General features: G+C 43.9%; 1 protein-coding gene across 1 annotated transcript in view; it reads left to right on the top strand.

The window, feature by feature from the left end:
• The window catches only part of THADA (THADA armadillo repeat containing), a 307,383-nt gene that overhangs the window by 76,548 nt on the left and 210,988 nt on the right, over positions 1-19,847 (top strand). Inside the window, exon 26 of the mRNA XM_074949353.1 lies at positions 1,196-1,287. Coding sequence (XP_074805454.1) covers positions 1,196-1,287 — 92 coding nt within the window. The remainder of the gene's footprint in view (positions 1-1,195; positions 1,288-19,847) is intronic.

The following is a 19,847-nucleotide window of genomic DNA, read 5'->3' as shown; positions in this document are numbered from 1 at the left end:
TTAAATTAGATATTATAGAAAACACACACACAGGTTTTGGCTAATTAACATAGAATTGTTTTTTGTTGTTTAGATACCACGGTGCATTGTAAATACCATGGTAAATGTTTTGCACTTGTTGTACTGCATAACAAAGCGGTCTGTTAAAATTTAGATATAAGTGTATGTTGGGGAAACTAAATGGGAGAAAGTAGAAAAATGTAAAAAAAAATCAGAAAATTCAGATGTAAGTTGAAACTCCTGAGTCTGCAGTGCCATCATTTCTATGCTTCCATAGCTGTACTCATTGCAGAATGGAATATAGTTTTATATGACTACTGATCCCTACCTGCTCCACGAGGCAGACGATGACCTCTTTTTCAGGGAGGACTGGGAAAAGGCAGAACTTATGAGGCTAAGCATATGGCTCCTAAAACAGGGAGCAGGCATTGGCCTGCAGAGGGGAAGGCAGAAGAACCCAGCAAGTACTGAAGAGAATATTCCTATGTAAGGACAAAGAAATGAGAATTTGCCTACTCTAGACTCTCCAATTGCCTGCTGTGTTAGCATGTATCCTTTGTCTGGTGCCAACCATTGAAAATCCATTCCAGAAAAAAACAAAACAAAAACACTATAGTCTAGGCCCTTACAGTGGCACTAGCAAAACTGAAGAATAGCAGTGGGGAAGAACCCATTTTGGATAACATTCATAAGCATGTTGTGGAGTGAGAGTTCATACTTCCGGGAGCTGTTTGTGAGATGGTCCCTGGGCTAAAGAAGTTGGAGCCACTGGTAGACGTTCTTTTCCTTGTTTTAAAGATAGGGAAATGAGGCAGAGGTTAGTGATTTACGCAAGGTTACACAGGAAGTTTGTGGCAGAGTCAGGGATGGATGCCAGATTGCTTGCTTCCCAACCTTGATCTTTTAACCATTAAGCCACACAATCTTCTCCATTAAACCATTTTAGGGCACTGGAGTTCATTAAACTATTTGTCTGCTCTACTTACATGTTAAGTATTGTATAACAAAGTACTTTCACTTTCCTGTGCCTTTAAGAAGGATGCTAGATTAAGGTCCGTTTGTCTGGTCTGGCATGTAAAATGTTCTGTTGCTGTTTTAAAAAATTCTAAATTAAATTACAACTAAATTTGAAATCCAGTTTACAGTGCGATTTGAAAGCTGCTTAATACCTATTCCACGTTTCTTTATACATTAGGTGAGAAATTCCTCCACTCTTCTGTTTAGTACCCTGATTACAAGAATTTTTGGAGTTAAAAGAGGGAAGGATGAAAATTCCAAAAAAAATAGGTAAGCTCCATCTGATTAACTTTCCTTTTGCAAAGCATTGCCTCAGCCAAGAATAATTTGAAAATGTTGCATGCTTTAATGGATTTATGTGAAGAATAATGTTATGAAAACATCTCGATTCGTTTAAACAGTGTTGCCAAGATTAAGCTCTTGAGTCAAAAATATCTCCTGTAACACTGAACATTAATTTAAATTTAAAGTGTAATTTTACAGAAAGGGCCTGATCCTGAAAGATGCTGAGCATCTACAGCTCCCAAAAACTTCAATGGGAATTACAGTGGTCAGCACATCTTGGGATCAGACCCCAAAATGATCCTCCAGAAGTTGAGTAACTGGTCCATGATTTTCAGAGCATCAGGACTCCCAGGGAATTGCAATGTATTCATTTTTGAAATGTCTGCTATTTTTACTATACAGCGACTCATCTTGCTGGTCTTAGGAAACAATTTTATTTTTGTGTATAATTAACTGTGGATGTTCTGGCTCTAGTAGTGGCTCATAGGGAGTTCTGAAATATTTACTGATTGCAGACAGACGTATTGCTGCTGTTGACACTTCTTACTGCTCTGTAATTGCAGGAATTCCATGACAAATAGATGAAACATCATAATTACTACCCAAAAATTAGAGCAGTACCATACCCCCCAAATTAGTTACTATGATTGTATTAATGTTGGAGGGTGAAAGGGGAGGCAACTTCCAAATACGGCTGGGAAAGAGGAGATCATGTGTTCAAATCTCACCTCTGCCGATTGTGACTTAATTGGTATCACAGAGACTTTGTGGGGTAGGTCTCATGGTTAGAATTTAGGTATGAGGGATACAGTTTGTTCAGGAAGGACAGGCAGGATAAAAGACGAGGAGGTATATATGGGTATAAACTATATATATGCTTGTTCTGATGTCTGAAAACAGGAGAGATGCAGACCAGTTGAAAGTCTCTGGGAAAATATAAAAGGGGTTAAAAAGGGAGGGGTGATTTCATTGTTGGAGGTCTACTATTGACCACCAAATCAGGAAGAGGAGGTGGATGAGGCATTTCTAGAACAAATAACAACAATATCCAAGACACAAAACCTGGTAGTAAGGGAGGACTTTAAATACCCAGACAGCTGTTGCAAAAGTAATACAGCCAAACCCAGAATTTTCCATAAGTTCTTGGAGTGTTTTGGGGACAACTTTTTGTTTCAGAAAATGGAAACATGGTTATTGGCCTAATGGTTTGGGGAGGGAAGCAGTAGGTGTGAGAGATCTTGATTTTAGTTAGGCTTTTGACGCAGTCCCACAGGATATTCTCATAAACAAACTAGGGAAATACTAAGTGAAATTACTATAAGGTGGGTGCACATCTGGTTGAAAGACTGTTCTCACAGTAGTTATCAGTGGTGTGCTATCAAACTGGGAGGATGCATCTAGTGGGATCCTGTAGGGGTCAGTCCTGGCTCTGGTACTATTCAATACTTTCATTAATGACTTGGATAGTAGAGTGGACAATATGCTTATAAAATTTGCAGGTGACATGAAGCTGGGAGATGTTGCAAGCACTTTGGAGGACAGGATTAGAATTCAAAGGACCTTGAAAAATTGGAGAATTTGTCTGAATTCAACAAGATGAAATTCAACAAAGACAAGTGCAAATCTTCACCTAGGAAGGAAAAATCAAATGCACTATTATAAAATAGGGAATAACTGGTTACGTGGTAGTACTACTGAAAAGAATTTGGGAGTTATAGTGCATCACAAATTGAATATGAGTCAACAATGTGATGCAGTTGCAAAAAAGGCTAATGTTGTTCTGATTTGTGTGTAAGACATGGGAGGCAATTGTCCTGTTCTGCTCTGCACTAGTGAAGCCTCAGCTGGAATACTCATTCTGGGGACCACACTTTAGGAAAGATGTGGACAAATTTTCTTTATAAAAACAAGTGGTTTATTTAATTCACACAAAGAGAACATCCTGCCACACACACTTATTTTGTATTTGTAAATTATAGGGCACACCAAAATATAGGTGTTTCATATTCAGTTACTTTGTCATTTTCCCCTTCTCCCCTGCCTAACAGTGTGTACCTATCCATTGAGGTACAAACCCTGTATAAAAGACTCGGAAATAAATATAAAAAACTTTATTTAGTGACAGCTAAGACTACATCAGTGTAGACCCTTTCTATGCAAAACCTGAAAAGCATGGAAGTAACAAGTTAAGGGAAAAGTCTCCTGCATTTCTAGTCTTTTTCACATTGCCTACAATGATATCGATAACGCTCTAATGCTCCATAAGGTTTTCACTTCCTCATCTGACTGATACCAAAAGGCAATATGTACCTCAGCTTCTTCATACTCGTATTCTAATGCAAAACCTTAACTGAGACCTCAGCAGTATTAAGGCAGCCTAGCTCCCCAGATGTATGGAGCCAATATGTGATAGACGTTCTGATCTGTTGTTACAAGAGTGTCTGAGGTCTGTTCAGGTTTTGCAACAGAGTGCAGCTTTCATGAAGTTGCATGTCTGTATCTGTTGGAAGTAGTTTGCACAGGCAACCTTAATTCTGTCGTTTCCCTACTTTTGAGTGCTTGACACTGCAACCTCAGTGTTCTTTTAATGTAGGGTTTTTAAAATATATATGTTAAATGGATGTTGTCAACTTAAATTTTACTTCTCTCTGAAACTTCTTTGTTCACTGTTAAAGTAACACCCAGTGATTACTATAACTGAAAGATTAGAATAGAAAATATTTTTTCTGTCTTTTCGGATTGTTTACTTTGTGCATTAGACAGGACTTTGGGTGTAGTCAGTTTTATTGTTTCTTCTTCGAGTGCGTATTCATGTCGATTCCAGTTTTGTGTGTGTGTGGATGTGCACAGTAGCTGGAAGATTTTTCCCTTAGCAGCAGCCGTAGGGTCAGCCTGGGCGCCCCCTGGAGTCACACCTTCCTGACTCCCAATATAGTGCCCTGCCGACCTGCCACCCCCTCTGTTCCTTCTTACCTCCAGTGGCAGTAGCTGGAACTTCCCTGGCTCTTGCTCCGGTAAGTGGCTTAGCAGCTTGACTCTCATTGTATTCTTCTTGTTTAGTCAGTTAGTATAGTTTGTTACTTAGTTAATTAGTCGTAAGTTCTGTTGCGGGGTTTCCCCGCTCCTTGCTGCCCCCAGGGCATGCTGTGATCCCCAGGTTTCAAGACCTGCAAGGACTGCGTGAAGCGCATTCCAAAGAGTGACCCCCCCACACCTCTTGTTTGTGGTGTCTGGGCGAAGGTCACCAAAAAGACCGCTGTAAAATATGTCGGGAATTCCAACCAAGAACCCTGAAAGAGAGAGAGCAGCGGCTTAAAATCCTCCTCATGGAGGCAGCTCTTTGACCACAGTAGGATCCCAGTGCCAGGGACCCTACCACCAGTACGTTGTCTTTGATGCGGAGCGTGTCGGTGCCGAAGAAAGACTCTCCCAAGGAGCCTCGGCACTGTCATGGAGCGTCTCAAGGGCACTCCAGCCTTTGGCACTGGTCCCAGTCGTCGGTGCAGAAGAAGAAGAGGGTCAAAAGGGGTCGATCCCCAATACCTAGACCCAGAGACCAGCCATCAGTGGCACCACAGTCGGATCACAGCTTTGAGACGCAAGGGGTAGCCACGTCGACTCCTGCCTAGGAGAGGCTGTCAAGTCCAGGCCAGTCGCGTTTGCTGAACCCCTCTGAGAACCTGCTGCTTCCATGCACCCCTAAAGCGTTTGGGGCAGCGCAGGACCTGCTCAGACTCACGTCTTCGTTCTCGCCCCCCAGGCACCGCCGGTTCCATCCCGTCCTGTGCAGTCTAAGGGAAAGCTGGCTATGGTGTCGTGCCGCTCCCTGTCACCTCGGCAACCACAGACTCCGGCACCTCCGTCCAGGGAGCGAAGTTGGTCCCTGGACTCCTGACGCTCCACATCAAGAGGTGCAGCACCGCCTTGGTCCTCTTATTCCAAGGCTTCCGAGTCAGAATCAGATTCGTACCGCTCCGACTATAGGAGGAGCAGAAGGTCATCCTCCAGGCACCATAGGAGGTCCCCACTGAGGCAGTCGGCCCCTCAGTGGCAGAACCCAGCTCAGTGGCCCTTCTGGACTCCATCGGCTTTCGACCAAGCCCAGGGTCAAAGCCAAGGCTCTCACTTGGGTGCCGCTTCAGTCATGTCCGCTACCTTTGTCCCACCACGTCCAGCGGCCGAGCAGCTATCTGCGGCATCGATGTTGGCATCTGCGTCAACATTGCCGACGTTGACACCAATGGTAGTACACCTTTTGGCAGTGCCTTCAGCACCAGAGATGCCAGTAGCTCAGGTCACGATGCTGACAGTGCCCTCGGCACCGGCTCCTGCTACGGCACCGGCACTGATGGCATCCTCGACACCGCCTGCACTGATGTCGATGACCACCTTGGCGCAGACACACCACATAACAGTGCCTCTGGCACCGACGTGGGGGGCGACATCGACACCTGTGCTGGCACTCTTCTTGGCACCGAGACCGGACCAGCCCATCACTGTCCCCACTGGCTCACGCGATCCTTCTGGTGGAGATGGAAGGGAACAACCACCTCCCTTAGAGGCCTCCTCCTTATCTTCCCCAGATGAGGCGCTTGCAGGCGCTACCATTGCCCCAGCCCTGGAAGACTCCAAGGTGTTGCAGTAGTTGCTGTACCGGGTCGCACAGGGTCTGGGCATTAACACAGAAGAAGTTACGGATGATGCAGACCCTATGGTAGACATCCTGGCCCCTTCGGGCCCTTCCCGTATTGCCTTACCACTAATTAAAACCATCATGGATATGACCAGGGCCCTGTGGCAAACCTCAGCCTCCCTTCTGCCTACCGCCAAGCGCAATAAACGGTGGTACTTTGTGCCCTCCAAGGGCTATGAACATTTATACACCCACCCACAACCTGACTCTCTGGTGGTGGACGCTGCAAATCAGAGAGAGAGGCAGGGTTTCCAAGGACCTTCCCCCAAGAATAGGGACGCGAAAAAGCTTGACCCTGTTCGGGTGGAAGATCTATTCCATGGGGGAACTACAACTCAGAATCTCCAACCAACAGGCCATCGTCAGCAGATACGCCTACAATACCTGCTTGGCGATGGCTAAGTTTACGGAGTTGCTCCCCTCAGACTGCCGGGCTGAGTTCTCGGCTTTGGTCGAGCAGGGGAGGTTGATCTCCAGGGCATCTCTGCAAGCAGCACTTGACTCAGCAGACGGTGCTACTAGAGTCATGACCACGGGTGTAGTCATCAGAAGGGGCTCATGGCTCCAGGGATCGAGTCTCCCCTTTGATACAGGACCTGCCTTTCGAGGGTGAGAGACTATTTTCTGAGAAAACAAACAAAAGGCTAAATAGCCTGAAGGACTCCAGAGCCACCCTCAGGTCCCTGGGCCTCTATACACCCTCCAATCAGCGGAGACACTTCTGCCTGCAGCCTACCCAGAGGTTTGGTCAGCAGAACCGCTAAGATGGCTTCAGAAGACCATAACAGAAGTTGCAGGGGAAGGTTGTGTCAACCTTCTGGTCAGAGCTCGGGACAACCAAAGCAGTCTTCCGGCCCCAAGCCTGCCTTTTGAAGGTGCAGTTGAGGACTGTGTACCACACCTGGCAATGGATCCTTACCTTCTCGTCCTGATTATCCCCTTTCTACTGTGCATGGTCCTGTATCACCTCGGACTGATGGGTGCGCCGCACGGTAGACAGGATACGCCATCCAATTCTGTGCCCTCCTGCCCTTCCACCCCCCTTCCTTGTCCCTCTTCAGGATCCTTCTCACGAGCAACTCCTTGAGAAAGTGCAGTTGCTCCTATCTTTAGGGGCAGTGGAGGAGGTTCCTTGGGAGCACAGGAGAAAGGATTTTTATTCCTGGTATTTCCTAATACCGAAAGCCAAAGGCGGCCTCAGGCCCATCCTGGACCTGCGGAAGTTTATACAGAAACTCAGGTTCCTCGTGATCTCTCTGACCTCCATCATTCCCTCTTTGGATCCAGCAGACTGGTATGCCGCCCTCGACTTGAAGGACGCATACTTTCATATCGCGATCACTCAGCCCCACAGGAAGTACCTCAGGTTCGTGACACCCACTAACAATTTGCAGTCCTCCCGTTTGACCTGTCAGCAGCACCTCAGGTTTTCACCAAGTGCATGGCAGTTGTCGCTGCGTTTCTGTGCAGGCAACAGGTTCAGGTGTTTCCTTACCTCGATGACGGTCCAATCAAGGGCCGCTCCAAGACCCAAGTGGAGGTTCAGGTCAAGTTTATCAGAGCCACCTTTGTCAACCTGGGTCTCTTTTTAAACGAAGCAAAGTCCACTCTGTCCCCCGTCCAGAGGGTAGAGTTTATAGGGGCAGTATTGGACTCGATCTAGGCCAGGGCATACCTACTGCAAGCGAGGTTTCAGGCCCCGACTGATACCATTTGAGGCCTCAGACAGTTTCCCACCACCACAGCAAGAAACTGCCTGAAGCTTCTGGAACATATGGCGGCTTGTACCTATGTGGTGCAGCATGCCAGGCGCAGGCTACAACCTCTTCAGTCGTGGCTGGCGTCAGTGTAATGCCTGGCCAGAGACCGCCTGGACAGGATAGTGACCCTACCTCACCCAGTTCTGGACTCCCTCCTGTGGTGGCTCGACTCTCAGGAGGTATACTCAGGAGTCCCCTTCACCAGTCCACGGCTGTCCATGTCTCTAGTGACAGATGCATCAGACGTGGGCTGGGAAGCACATCTAGGAGACTGCAGGACTCGAGGTCTTTGGTCTCAGGCGGATCTGGCTCTCCACATCAATGTCAGAGAGCTGAGAGCTGTGCACCTGACGTGCCAGGCCTTCCAGGCATACTTAACAAGACAATGTGTATCAGTCATGATGGACAACACCACTGCAATGTTCTATATCAACAAACGGGGGTGCACGCTTCTCTCCCCTGTGCCAGGAAGCCCTCATACTGTGGGACTTCTGTGTAGAACATTCAATACACCTACAAGGGTCGTACCTCCCCAGGGTACAGAATGAGCTAGCGGACCACCTCAGCAGGTCGTTTCATGGCCACGAGTGTCCCTTTGCCCAGACGTCATGATTTCAATCTTCCAGAGGTGGGGCTTTCACCATGCAACACAGCAGGAAGTGCCAGCACTTCTGCTCCTTCCAGAATCTCAGCCTGGGCTCCAGAGCAAATGCATTCCTCCTCCACTGTGGAGGTTGTCTCCTATATGCCTTTCCGCCCATACCGCTCATTCACAAGGTGCTCCTCAAGATCTTGAGGGAACGAGCTCAGGTTATATTGATAGCTCCAACATGGCCCTGACAGCACTGGTACACATCTCTCCTAGACATGTCTGTGGAAGCCCCAGTCATGCTGCCACTCTTCCTGGACCTTCTGACGCAAGATCATGGTTGTCTTCAACAGCGAACCTCATGTCGCTTCACCTCACGGCATGGAAGCTCCATGGTTGAAACTGATGGAGCTTTCCTGTTCAGAACAGGTTAGACAAGTCCTCCTTGGCAGTAGAAAACTCTCTACAAGAGGTACCTACCTTGCCAAGTGGAAGAGATTTTCAGTCTGGTCGGCGCAGTACCATTCATCCCCAACTCTGGCCCCAGTGCCGCTTTTTCTGGACTACCTCCTCCATCTGAAGCAGCAGGGGCTTTCGTTGTCATCGATAAGGGTGCACGTAGCCGCCATCTCCGCCTTTCACCGGGGCAAGGAGGGCCGCTTGGTGTTTGCTACCCCTATGGTCAGCTGGTTTTTAAAAGGGCTCGACAGTCTATATCCTCACGTCCAACAGCCTGTCACAGCCTGGGACCTCAACCCAGTCCTTTGTAAACTAATGGGACCCCCCTTTGAGCCTTGGGCAACGTGCTCCCTCCTCTCTCTCTGTCTCTTACAAGGTGGTGTTCCTGGTGGCGATAACCTCGGCCAGGAGGGTGTCTGAACTCAGGACCTTAACCTCAGAGCCCCCTTATACTGTGTTCTGTAAGGACAAGGTGCAGCCTAGACCTCACCCTGTTTTCCTTCCGAAGGTTGTATCACAGTTTCACATTAACCAGGATATCTTTCTCCCTGTATTCTACCCTAAGCCGCATTCCAGCGGCAGGGAGCAGAGACTCCACTCTCTGGATGTCCTCAGAGCACTAGCTTTTTACATTGAGAGAATGAAGCCGTTCAGAAAATTGGTCCAGATGTTCGTGGCAGTGGTGGACAGAACGAAAGGTCTGCCTGTGTCGTCACAATACATTTTGTCATGGATCACATCCTGCATCCGCGACTGCTACAACCTGACAGGGGTTCCTGCACCCCCGATCACTGCGTACGCCACCAGGGCGCAGGCTTAGTCAACAGCGTTCCTGGCACAGGTCCCCACTCGGGAAATCTGCAGAGCAATGATTTGGTCCTGTATCCGCACTTTCATCACTCACCATGCAATTACTCAGAAGGCCAGAGATGATGCGGCCTTTTGATGAGCAGTGCTCCAGTCAATGGATGACTCTGACACCAACTCCTGAACTTGGGCTTGCGAGTTACCTGATTGGAATCGACATAAATAAGCACGTGAAGAAGAAAGAATGGTTAATCACCTTCTTGTAACTGTTGTTCTTCGAGATGTGTTGTTCATGTCCATTCCAATACCCACCCTCCTTCCCCTCTGTCGGAGTAGCCGGCAAGAAGAAACTGAGGGGGTGTAGGGTCAACAGGGCACAGTACTGGGCACCATGAAGGCGCGACTCCAGGGGGTGCCCAGGCTGACCCTACGTCTGCTGCTCAGGGAAAAATCTTCCAGCTACTATGCACGTCTGCGCGCACACACACCTGATTGGAATGGTCATGAACAGCACATCTTGAAGAACAAGAGTTACAAGAAGGTGAATAACCGTTCTTTCCCTTGTATAATCAGTGAGCTAATCTCACACAAACAGGGCGAGACAGAAAAATGCTTTTTAATAGAAGAGGAAAATGAATGTAGAACTATGAAAATTGACAGGTCCTCAAGAAGGTGCGTGACCTGAAACTGCTTTCAGCTTTTTTTTTCTCCTTAAGTTGACTTGTTTTCAACTTCATGGCAATTAGTTTATAGGAAAATGGTTTATTTTGCTAGCTTAGTTCTAATGTTTGTCATATACAGTAATGCATGAAGCTAAATTCACTTAATGTTTAAAACGATTTTTCTTCAGCAATTGCATCACTTTTGTAATTTATAAGTGCCACTAGGTGTCGCTATTGTTGCATATCTTTTCATACAATATTCACTGTATAACTGCAATTACACAATAACATTAGGTTGACACAGGCAATTCTCCTGTCCTTCCATATATTTTTCCAGTATGTTTGCTGTTTTACTGGAACAAAATCCTTATATTAAAGCCTAATAATGTTTAGTTTAAATTTTTGGCAGTTTGTCATTTAAAACTTTAAAATTTCGATGTCATAAGTTAGGCACTAAATTAAAATTAGCCTGGTTTTCAGAGGTACTGAGCACCTGAAGTCCCATGACTTAATTGGGAACTGTGTGTGTTTAGTACTTCTGAAAATCAGGTGACTTCTTTAGGTGCCTAAATATGGATTTAGTGGCCTATATTGAGGTGCCTATGTATTACATTTGTGATCACAGTGCACACAGTGGTAAAACAAGATAACTGTATAGTTAGCAGGAAATGCTCTTAATTTTTTGGTAACTCCAATGGAATTAATAGTGATAGCAATGATGCTGCATTGTTGCTGGATAACTATGCCAATTTAATAAACTAAAAAACCCTTTATTAAAAAATCCTACTGACAAAATAATCTTGTATTGTGTATATTGCAGTATGCACACTAAAATACATCAGAAATGCATTTTCAGAAATAATATTTGTGTTGAATCTTTAGAAATTTAACCTGGAACAAGAATGTCAGGTTATTTAGGTAACATTGAAATATTAGCTTATTTTCACTTTGCTTCTGTTACAAGTTTAGTATAGGAGCACTGTGTGTAGTCAAAATTACCTGACCTTCTCACTGTCAAATCTGAGACGGGGCCTTGTGTACTGCAGTTTTATTGCAGTATTATTACTTATTCTGCTATCTGTATCAGGAAGACCAGGGACTTGAATCTGGGTTTACCCCCTCCCAGGGAGTACCCTAACCTTTGAGCTATTGACTATTCTGGGTTGGTTGGTCTCTCTCTCTTGACCAAAAATTCCATCTGTGAAAAAAATTTCTGTTTAGACAAATAGGCATTTTACAAACACACAAACAGCCAGCCTGAGCTGAAAAATTCCTGACTAGCTCTCCTCTACATCTGCCCCCTTCTCCACTTCTGTCTCCCTTACCCCCTTCCCTACAGTGCCCCTTCTCCCTTTATTTTCTTTCCATTTAGCTTATGCCCACCTAACTAAACTCACCTCTCCTCCTTCCCTCCCCCGAGAAAAAATTGAGGAACGAATGTAACATTTGATGCCATCCCATTGTTCGCTCTGCTTGTGTTCTATCCCTACCCCTACCCTTTGTCTGTCTTCTCTGTTTAGCTTGTAAGCTCTTCAGGGCAGGGAGAGTTCTACTCTGTGTTTATACAGTGCCCGGTAAAACGGGCCCTGTTCTTGGTTGGTCCTTAGGCAGTAATCTAATAAACATGATGAATGATAATATGTGTATTGGACAGCATGCACACAGGGTTTATTCGTATTAGCATAAGTAAGTAAAGGAAATTGATGACCTGAAAAATTAATGGTTGAAAAAGTAGAATATGGCTGGTTCAGGAGACTTGGATCATTCTTGCTAATAAATGTGTACGATGGTGTATGAAAGGGGGGGTTGTACAGCTTGAAGTTGTAGTTTCTCCTTCCAGAGTTGTGATGAAAGGAAATCTTCTCTAGCTGCTTCTTATGTTAAGAAAGAAATGAATATCAAAATTCAAACACTCCTCATGTGCTTTAGGGAGAGTAGTTTTGGGGATCTGGAATAACGATGGTTTGAATTCTAAATAATTTAACTTGAGCTATAATATTAAGAGTAAAATCACATAAAAATTCTGTTAACTAAAATGACGCCTTAAGTAAGTGTTTTCATATACTTGAATTGGGAATATATGTCTGTAAACATTAGCATATTGGGGAAGAAGTAGATTTGGGACAAAATTTGAGCGACATATTTGGGGCAAAATTTGGTCAACATGAGAATGAAGTGCTGTAATGGTGGAGGATGGCAGAGGAGTTTCTGAAGCAGAGTGGATAGTTGGTAAGTTACTCAGGTTGTGTACGGCAGCGTATTGTGCAGTGTGTGGGAAGGCTGGCTGTGCACTAAGGACAGCTGACCACTCCCTGTTGGAGCCCTGCTGGGTGTGTTAGTTTGACTGCCCACGCAGTCTCAAAGGACTGCTAGGCAGCATCCTCCCTCTCATGCGGGAGAGACTCCCTGCATTCAACCCTTACACCATGGACCCACACAAGAGAAGCAAGAGGTTTGCTGTTCACAATTAATTAAATGACCGAGGTTTTCCCTTATGCAATCAAAATTCGTTCAAATGTGCTGATTCCACAAATTTTCAAGCACTCTGGCGGAACGTGCATTTTTGTTATTAATTTCTGCATAAGTATGAATTCCTTTTTTTCCTTTTAGTATTGCTACAGATCACAATTTACATTAAGCAAATGTTTGCTCTTGTGGTGTTTAGGATTAAGATTTCATTATGTGAAAGGAGAAGATGGTTTGAAGGGAAGAGATTCTAAAAATATAGTGCAATATACATTGTGAAACTGAATGCAGATCTTTGCATAAAAGTCAGAATAACTTAATTACAGCAGTCAGCTGGAGCAAAATAAAATTAACAATGAAATTTGAATTAAAGTCCTCACCGTATAAGCGGTTCTTCTTCCTGCTCAAATGAGAAACAATATAAAGGATAAGACCTAAATATATATAAATCCAACATAAAGGATTTTCACCTACATTCTAGCATATATCTATTTCAAAGACCTGGGAAACTTCCATTCTTTGGCTCATGTCCAGTGCCCATGGAAATCATTGGGAAGACTGCCACTTACTTCAGAGTGTGCTGGGTTAGGTCCTTTTTCTCATTAAACACACATTTGTTTTTAAAACATGTAAATTCGTGGCCCCTGCTTTAGGTCTGGTCTGCACCTAAAATTCAGGTTGACCTAGCTACGTCATTCAGGGCTGTGAAAAATTTCACCCTGTGCAATGTTGTTAGGTCAACCTAACCCCCAGAGTAGATGCAGCTACATTGACAGAAGAATTCTTCCATTTACCTAGCTATCACCTCTTGAGGGGGTGTATTTGTTACAGAGATGGAAAAACCCCTTCTATCACACTACAGTGGTATAGCTGTGCTGATATAGTGCTTGTAATATAGACATTCCCTTTTTTTCCCCAGGTTGGAACAATCTGAAACTTTCTTTGAAGCAGTGCCCTTAGGCCTGGGATGAGGATTTGTGCGAGTAAAGAGTGATCATTCTCTCAGATTGGCAATTGAGGTATTAATGGGCTCTAAAGAGAGTTCTGCCAGAGTCTCTGAAGGAAGAATGATGTCCTCAAGGGTGCAGACTCGGGGAGAATAAGGGCTAGTCTACACTGGCAACGCTAAAGTGCTGACGTGGCAGCGCTTTAACGTGCCTTGTGTGGTCACGGCACAGCACTTGGAGAGAGCTCTCCCTGCGCTCTAAAAAAACCACCTCAACGAGGGGTGCAGCTCCCAGCACTGGGGCACTGTTCACACTGGCACTTTACAGCGCTGCAACTGGCTGCACTTGAGGGTATTTTTTCACACCTGAGCAAGAAAGTTGCAGTGCTGTTAATTGCCACTGTAGACAAGCCCTAAGGAAATCTCCCTGAACTTCCCACAGAGATGAAGAGGAGGATATTTCCATGAAGAAAAGCAGGGTCAGCCCACAACATTTTAGCACCTGAGGCGGGGAGCTCAAATGACGCCCCGATGCCCCCTCGCTTGGGCCAAAACTTTGTAAGGTCTCAGTTATGCCTTCTTTCTGTTCTTCTCCTCTCGTGGTACTTCTCTGCTACCTACCTCAATAAAGGAGAACTAACAACTTAAAATGCCTTGTTCAAAATTTTTAAGTAACACTTAACTTTCAAACGCCTGAACAGCAAATGTAACTTTTCTTGTCTGCATAGTAAACACTGGCATTTTTATCTGTTTGAATAATCCAAGTGGTGCTTTCCGTGCCTTCTTGGTTGGAAAGATTTGAACTGCTTCCTGAAGGTCCACAGTCTGGGCCAGCTCATCCTCTATTGAGATGGTTGCAAGGCCTACCAGCCTCCATTATGGAGTGTAGATGTGTTTTTATTAACTTCAGCTTGGAGAAGCTGTGTTCTCCACTGGCAACTGTTACAGGAAGTGTTAGAAGTATGCGCAGAGCAACAAAAGCATTTGGAAAGAGGGTGATCACCTTATTTGTGCACATATATTCCAGAACAGCCTTTGGAGTTGATCCTGCTGACATTTATCTTGAAAGGGCTTTCAGTTCATCCCCTAAATCACTCGCATCAATATTGCGCATGTCATCATGTGTCAACACTGTCTCTAGTGCCCTGCATTGCTGGTGTAGGTCTTCTTCAGGTATAGTGAGGAGTTTTGGAATATCATACAACATCCCAAATATATTGCTGTGTTTCTTGAGCTGCATGAAACGTTCTTCAACTGACTGTATTGCACCATCTAGCACCTGGTTAAAGAATTCAGCTTTGAATTGTTGTTTGGGGTCTCTTATGGGATTATCCCATGCCTCGTAATCAAAATGTCATCTTCTTCAGTGACTCTTGTATTCTTGAATGGGTGGGAAAATAGCTTCAGTGTGAAGTTCCTCTGCCAACTTCTGTGCACTCTTCAGAACGTTTTGAAATCCCTCATCTGACGGGTAAGACTGTAGGTATGACTTTGCTTTGTCCAGTTGTTCCATTGCTCCAGATATATCAAGGTCAACACCTTGGAGTCTCTTGCTTACAACATTTATTTCAAACAGTATGTCATGCCACAACACTAAGCCACACAGAAATTTGAAGTTATGTATGTTTCTGGTGATTCCGTTTCCCTCTGCCTCTGTTCTCCCACGACAGTTCCTGTCATAGCATTATCCTCCATAATGGCAACTGTGGCATCATCTGTCTTCCCAATTTGGTGTTCGATAGGCTTTATCGCCTCCACTCGACTTTCCCATCATGTGACACTCAGTGGTTTCAGTGTCAGAGAGGACGTTCCCAGATGTTGCTTCAAAATTTGCCATTGATGAGTTGATGCAGAGAAAAATACATAGATGCTTTGACTTACATTAAAAAAATCAGCAGCCTCACTAGAAGCTGATGCTGCATCACTGACCACCAAGTTCAATGAATGAGAACTGCACGGGACAAAAAAAGCTCGAGGGTTTAACTCTCAGATCCGTGTCTGCACTCCTCTGTTCTTTCCTCTCATGTTGGCACCATTATCGTAGCCCTGACCTCTCATGTCAGCTATCGCAATTCCCGTATCTTCCACCTTTTTAAGAAGCACATTTGTCATACCAGCTCCTGTAGTATCATCAATGTTAATAAATTCTAGAAAATGCTCTCTGGCAGTCACCATTGCAGGGACATTTTCACTAGGTTCTGTTGTTGTTACAAAACGCACCATTAAAGTAATTTGTTCCTTATGGCTGACGTCAGGTGTGCAGTCCAGAATAACAGAGTAACATCTTGCGGACTTCAGATCTGCCACAATCTTCTGTTTGACTTTTGTTGCCAGTAACTGTATGATTTCATTTTGAATTATTTTTCCAAGGTAGTGGTGTGTGTACGTTTCTTGTGTGGTGACTCTTCTTAGATGCTCCTGGAGTACAGCATCAAACTCAGCCATCAGCTCCACAATTTTAAGGAAGTTTCCATTGTTTGGCACATACAGCTGATCTGAAGTGCCGCGCAGTGCTAGGTTTTGGGTAGCAAGCAGTCTCACAATGGCAATGAGCCTTTTCAGAACCTTTTGCCAGTAAAGAGAGACTGATGCAATCTTCTCTTGATGCTGATCATCTATCGTGGCTTTTAACCTTAGTCTCATCTCAAGCTCTTTCCACCTATGGAATGCTCTCTGGTGATTTTCTGCCTCCTCATGGCATGCCAGATTTCTAGCCAGATTTTTCCAGCTCCCTGAGAAGCTGATGTTAATCAGTCCAGGCTCCTGGGGTTGCTAGATAGGTACCTAAGAGGCTCCTCCTCTCTCTCTCTCCCTACAGCTCCTGCTGCTTTTTGTTATTCCCTCTCACCTTTTCTCCTGCCTGCCTGTTATGTCTCTTGTGCCCTCCTTCCTCCAGCACAGCACTCCACCATCTCTGTGCATCTAGAGCAGAGAGAATACATATGCACCAGCAGCAGACACAATTTTCTACACTCTGGGTCCTAGTGACGCCCCTCCACAATCTGGCACCTGAGGCAGCTGCCTCAGTTCGCCTCGTGGTAAGGCCAGCCCTGAAGAAAAGTCTTGTTTTCTGAGTAAAAGGGTAAACAAGTTCTAAGTGATACTGTGCAACTTGTAACTTTTTATGCTAGAACATCTAGTATATTATTTCACAAAACAGAAGGAAAAGTACTTTTGGAAGGAAAAGTAACTCCTGTGCACTTAGAGCCCACTTAAGGAAAGCATCTGTATTCAAGAAAGCACTTAAGCATGTGTTTAAAATTTAAGTATGTGCTTAATTTTCCTGAATTGGGGTCTTGACCATAACATTACCATGTGAAATGGCTTTTAATTTCACACAAATACATGTTATATGGAACAAATATTTAGATAATTAGAACTGTTAGGAGAACATGACCATAAACACTGCTGTGTACCCAAGAACTGTATAGGTATCCTATATTTTGATCAACAAGGAAGGTAAGAAGTATGCCTTATGTCACTATTTAGAACACACACAAATCAGGGCTAATTTGCTGATTTAAATGTTTTTTCCTTTTAAACGTGTTTTAACTAGGACCTTTAGGTTGATGCTGACTCTTGTCAAGATAATTTTAAGTAGGCACTCAGAAAAGAAACAATTCAGGACATTCAAAATCCCATGAAGTTAGACCAATACCACTTAAACATAAGGTGAGATTTTCAAAGGCACAAAAGAGATTTTCATTAGGCATTAGTTGCCTAATACCCATTGATTTTTGATAGTCATTAGGTAAGTAACTGCCTTTGAAAATTTTCCATGTAAACTTTAGAGTTGTTCTCTTTAAATGTAGGCACGTCAAGGAGGAGCATAATTTTATGCTGTCCCTCAACAATTCAGGATATGTTCTTTACATTATTTACTCCTCACCCTTCACCTTTGCATTCAAAGAATAGCCACACTTGATCATTACATGCTAACAGGCAAATATTACAAGGTATGGAAGACCCTCAATTTACTTTGGTTCTGTTGTGATTATCAATTTTCAGGAAGTGCCCTCTCCCCTTCATCCCCCTCTGCCACCACAAATGAGCCAATAAGGAAAATTAAATTCACTTTTTAAAATACGGATATTTCAAAATAAGTGTTTTATAAGCCTTGGGATTTTGCACAAGTGCATAGGTTTTAAAAAGATTTTAAGTGGTCATGTAAGATACTCAGTGGGGCTCAGAGAAAAATATCACAAATCAAATACAGGATTTTTATTGTGTTAACAGACATGGCCATCTTTGAACACATTTATCTTAGTGAGAGTATTATAAATACATTTCTTCAAGAAAACACTGTGGGTGAGAAAAAATGTGTGTGTCAGATGTTGAAAGAAAGCAAGATTTTTTTTAAAAATTTTTTTTGACCAAATACGTTATAGACAACATTCAAGAATATTTCATTCTCGTAAATAGTCAGAGTGCAGTGATGTCAAAATCGGTGTTGTCATGGGCCATGTGCTGCTTATTGTAAATTTCAGTCACATTAGTTATAGTTGTTTGGTTCATACTTTAATCCAACCCCTTCGCTATTTCATAACATTTTTCCTCAAATTAAACTAATATCCTTTTGAAACTATAATAAGTAAAATATCTCTCATAAATAGAGAGTACATGATAGCTGCCAGGTTTATACTTTTAGCACACTATTTTAAACAGTGGTTAAGATATGTAGTTTTATCCCCTGCAAAAGCCCACATTTTATCAGGGATGTTTGATCAGACTTGACATCCATCTTTCTTAGACATTTGCATCAAGTCAAAAGCAGTGATGGTAGGAAGAGGGACCTGCCATCAGAGATTCTTCTATAACATCCCCTGGTATCGGGACATCTGTCCTCAGATTAAGTTGGTCCAGAGCTCTGGTACTCTTCGTTGCTATTAAATGCCCAAATAGCAGTGGAGGCAAACACCTATTTCCAGTTTTCATCTGTGACTGGCGAGAAGATAGTGCTCCACCCTGTCATATTCAGGGCTGTTAGGCTTTTTTGTAGCCACATGAGCTAAAAAAACTCCAACTTCTGTGAAATCTAGCAGCACATCTACTTAGTAAAATGAGGTGTTTTGAACACACCACCTCATCCTCAACTCTCTAAACTGTCTCTCGATTAATACAAGAATCCAATTTATGATCTCTGTCCAGATATTCAAAGTCCTCCATGGGATTGGCCCTAACTGCTAGAGAAGTTACCCATTCCTCTGTGATCATGACCACCTAGAACGTCTATTTTCTGTTGGGAAAATGTCAGCCAGTAGGGGGGAAAATTGTGAGGGCAAAGACGGAACTTTCACAGGACTTGGGCATAAACTGCGGAATTCTCTGCTGCAAAAGCTAAGAATGACCCCTAACGTTCTGCGTTCAGAAGTTACGTGTAAAATGTATTTCTGTGACATAGCATTTCCTCCTGCATATGTCAAACCAGAGGATCATAATGGTCCCTTCTGCGCGTAAAATCTATGCTCGCTCACACACTCACATAAACCAGGCAAATTAAAAACAACAAAAAAAACCTTATAAACTGCTCAAGCTCTTTCTCCTGAAGCAAAAGAAAGGAAGAGGAGAGATTTGTTGTTTCTATTTTTAAACACTGGAGGTGTCCAGATACTATGGTGATGGAGGCCAAATATGTAACTAGATAGGTAGATACTACCAATGGCCCCTGTACATATCCATGTCAGTTCTAGCACCATAATATTTTTTTTTGTCTGTCAAGTAACTAACATACAGAAACATGCATGAGAAGCAAGGAAAATAACCCAGTTTCTGTGGCTTATTAGTAACTGGTTGGAGTGGATTGACAGTTCTCTCGTCACTGTGTCAGTTCATGTAAATGTTCATTTTTGGTATTCATGCTGAGTGAAAGATGTAATGACTTCAGCACAGATGCACTATGTTATAAACAATTTAAAAAATATTACAGATCAAAACCCAAAATATTTTATAGAGTTTTCTCCCAAACTCTATTAAAACTGCCTTTGCTTAAGCTCCCCTCCCCTCTCCCTAAGCCCATTAGATATCTTTCAGTGTGAAATCTATACAACGATCCAACTTGGGTTGGCATCTTCATACAGGTGTGCTTCATTAGCCTTCTGAAGTGCTCAAGTGGCTGTGCCATGGAAACTTATGACCGTTTTGAAACGCTGGGCAAATCTGCCTT

The sequence above is a fragment of the Natator depressus genome, chromosome 3, assembly GCF_965152275.1.
Source record: "Natator depressus isolate rNatDep1 chromosome 3, rNatDep2.hap1, whole genome shotgun sequence".
In the NCBI taxonomy this organism is placed as follows: domain Eukaryota; kingdom Metazoa; phylum Chordata; order Testudines; family Cheloniidae; genus Natator; species Natator depressus.
This window is presented reverse-complemented; position numbering and strand designations above follow the sequence as displayed.